Source organism: Thamnophis sirtalis, unplaced genomic scaffold (genome assembly GCF_051295495.1).
Source record: "Thamnophis sirtalis isolate CommonGarterSnake01/CBP01778 unplaced genomic scaffold, rThaSir2_p1.2 scaffold_9, whole genome shotgun sequence".
NCBI lineage: Eukaryota > Metazoa > Chordata > Lepidosauria > Squamata > Natricidae > Thamnophis > Thamnophis sirtalis.
The window spans coordinates 70,457,833-70,461,618 of NW_028261389.1; the positions used below are offsets into that span (position 1 = coordinate 70,457,833).

General features: G+C 40.4%; 1 protein-coding gene across 1 annotated transcript in view; it reads left to right on the top strand.

The window, feature by feature from the left end:
- The first annotated feature begins 1,404 nt into the window (after nucleotides 1-1,404).
- LOC148044178 (uncharacterized) overlaps nucleotides 1,405-3,786 on the top strand; it is a 10,055-nt gene continuing 7,673 nt past the window's right edge. The window contains exons 1-2 of the mRNA XM_087723051.1: nucleotides 1,405-1,501; nucleotides 2,418-2,573. Of these exons, the coding sequence (XP_087579177.1) occupies nucleotides 1,405-1,501; nucleotides 2,418-2,573 (253 nt within the window). The remainder of the gene's footprint in view (nucleotides 1,502-2,417; nucleotides 2,574-3,786) is intronic.

The window sequence follows — 3,786 nt, forward strand, 5'->3', positions numbered from 1 at the left end:
AAACTATTCACTAAGACTCCGTTACTATTACTATTAGTCTTCTCATCGTTCCTATCACCCATCTCCTCCCACTTATGACGGCATGACTAACTTTGTTGCTTGTATCCTTAAGATTTAGGTTGATATTGATTGTTTCCTGATTGCTTATTTGTACCCTATGACCAGTGGTGGTGGGATTCAAATAATTTAACAACCAGTTCTCTGCCCTAATGACCAGCTGGGTAGGCGTGGCTTGGTAGTCATGTGACTGGGTGGGTGTAACCAATTCAGCGTCACTTACGTCGATGGGCGTTTCACCTTAGCTGTTACAATGAAATAAAGGTTAACTGTAGAGGCAGTTTCTGTAAGGAGGGCAATGAAGATCAGGCTAGAAACAACAGCAAAATCTTTCCTTATAGGATTAGCCGTGTAAAGTGCAAAAAAATTAAAAACAAAATGAGATTTCTTCCAACAACCGGTTCTCCGAATTGTTGAGAAAATTAACAGTTGATTCTCCCGGTTCCACCACAAATGCGCGAACGGCAAAAGCGCGGCTGACTAAACCATGGTGACAAAACCGCGCCGACAAAACCGCACAGACGAATGAGCGCTGAAGCGCACCGACAACAGAAGCGCGCTGTAACCTAACCCTAAAAATAACCCTAAACCTAACCCTAACCCTAACCCTAACCCTAACCCTAACCCTAACCCTAACCCTAAACCTTACCCTAACTTAAATCGCGCTTCTGTCGGCGCGCTGTTGTCGACACGCTGTTGTCGGCGCGCTTTTGACATCGCGGTTTTAGCGCCGTGGTTTTGTCGGCATGCTTTTGACTTTCGCGCTTTTGTCGGGTCACGGATTCTCCCGAATAGGTGCGAACTGGCTGAATCCCACCACTGCCTATGACTATCATTAAATGTTGTACCTTATGATTCTTGACGAGTGTATCCTGTCTTTTTATGAACTGAGAGCATATGCACCAAAGACAAATTCCTTGTGGGTCCAATCACACTTGGCCAATAAAGAATTCTATTCTATATATAAATAATAAATATGAATATTTGAAAGTGTGCCTTTGCAATGGTCTTCTCAATGTAACAATACTTGAACCTGAAAACAGTGCTCTCTGGTTTCTGCCCAGATGCCATAAAGCAAAATCTTTCTTATAGATCAGCTTCATGCTTTGAATATTTGGAAGAACGCCTTGCATAACAGATATCCTACCTTACCGGGTCCATGGCCTGATTCTCTGGTTTATCCTGTTTCTCAGCCCATTTTTATGTTTGCCAGACATAAAGGACCTCCCCTTTTTTTAAAGGAGAAAATCTATCCTTCTGGTCACTGCCTTTCAGTTGTCAAATCAGGTGGAGTTCAGTGCAGCTTCAAGGATAACCTGAAGAAAATCGAACCTTTAGATTCCAGCCATGCAGCTTTACGGCGTGAATCTGGGTTTGCTTCTGTTTTTCGCTGGCAGCTTGAGATCAGGGTGGACCTTTCCATTAGAAGATCTTGAGAAAATCCGTAAGTATGACCTTCTTCAGTCAAACCGAGATCGGAATTGCATGAACTAAGATAGACTTGCCCAACTGGAGCCATTCAGACGTCTTAGTTTAGAGCTTCCATGATACCTAGCCAGAAGGACCATAGGAATTGCAGGTCAAGATTATCTGAAGGCACCCCAAGGAGAAGGTCCCATAATTACATCAAGTTGGCCAAGGCCAATTTGCCAAAATGCAGATATCATTCATGAGATTCCAAGAACGTGAAGAGAGGCAAACAAATAATTTTATTGCATCATGCCAATTCATGGCTTATTCAGACAATAGGGGGGAAACTAAAAGGGAAAATCTGTTTCCGTTCAGACAGATTCAGTTCTAGATCATCATCATCATCGTTGTTATTATTATTAGATTTTATTTTAGGATTTTCTCTTTCACTGCTACAAAGTAGGATTGCTAAGTCCTTCCCTTTAGATCTTTCGAGAACCACAACTGGCCGCAAGTAATGAAGTTGTTTTAAGGCGTGGTCCCCACAGCCTGTTAACGCCTTGCCCAAAATGTCTCCTGTGGTTTAGGAGATGATAAGGAGAAATTTAGATGTTTCATCAGCTTTTCCTTGTTGGTTGGTTGGTTGATTGGTTGTTGGTTGTTACTTTTTAAGCATCGAAGCGCTGAAGTATTCTTCCTTTAGTATTTGGATATATTTTTTAAAAAAAATTAATTGAATCTTCTGGATAGAGTTAAATGATGCTTCGTGGAAGAGAAGAAGCAGTTTTCATAACATTGCAGGCTTTTTATGTTAATACTTTTTGAAAACTTCATTTCTGAATAAATTGCACCAGGCTGTCACATTTCATGAATAAAGAGCCATCCTGTGGCTTACAGACTGAAGAAATACACTAATATTCATACTGATTTCATATTTCATATTTTTTTAGCCCTGGATTTCTCCATTAACAACAGCCCGCTTCTCACCACCTTCATGGGCACCAGTTTTATTATTAATATTCCAAAATGTGTCACTTCCTCCAAGTTTAAATCAACCAAAGTCAGAGTAGCAGTGGCACAACTTCCGGATGCATCCACTTTACCAGGTATTTACCGTTAAATATATAAGTCTTTATTATGTTTAACAACTTAAATACAACATTAGGAACAGATAAGTGTAAAATTCAGGCTGAGAAATTGCATTCCTGCAATCAGACTCTTCTCATTTACTAAAGTTTCCCAGATGTTTCTCAGAGGAGGATCTTCCAGATGTCCTTTCAAATTTTGATTTCCAAAGCAGTTGAGCAAACAACTTAAAAACACAAAAGCTCTTGCTGAAACCATCTGTCTTTTATTTACAAGCCTCTCAACTTCAACATTCATGCTTTCTAGTTACTGGAGATGCTTGGTTCATTTTTAATAATAAACACCTTCATTTTTAAGGCAAGGTCCTTGAATTGTAAAGGGACCCCAGTTAAGTCCACACATCTTAAAGTTGTCAAGGTTGAGAAACACTGTTCTACCCTTTGGATAAATATGCTATGGGAACGGCAGTAGTAACTACATCAAGGAGGAAGAGGCAGCAAAGAGAGTGTTAGGCAAGCTCCCCGTTGGGAGAGCGAGTATGTTCAGAGAAGCGTTGTGAGAGTTGTGTTGGAGAATACACAAACCAGCATACAGAGATGCTGCAGTTTAAATAGGCTTTTACTTTCGTGGAAATAGAGGTATCAGAGTCCATCAAACAGTCCAAGTCATACACGGATAAGACAGTCAGTCATCAATGTCTTTCAGTTAAGGGATAATCCAAATAACATAGTCTAGTATCATATAATCAGTTCAGTACTCAAAGTTGCTAGCAGTTGCAAAACATACAATAGCTCAAGGCACTTTCTAACAGCCAGCTTTCAAAACACTCAGATCAGATCAGCCCAGCATCTAACGAACAAAGAGATAACAGTCATTCTGGCTCCCTCTTATGGCTGATTGAGGAAAACAGCAACCAATCACATTTTACAGTATGATTTAAAGAAACAGGTATAGCATTGTTACATGATTTATATATTGCCAACCCAACCATTAGATTATATTCCTAGCAGAGAGTTCTAATAGGTGTAGAATGAGAAAACTCATTGTAGGCAATGGGTGTAGAATATCCAGAATTGGAGAATGAGAGAAATCATTGTGGGAACTGGGAAGGGAAGAGCTCATTAAAGCGCAGTGGTTAGAATGCAGCACTGCAGGCTACTTCTGCTGACTGCTGGCTGACTGCAATTTGGCAGTTCGAATTATCTCAAGGTTTGACTCAGCCTTCTGAGGTGG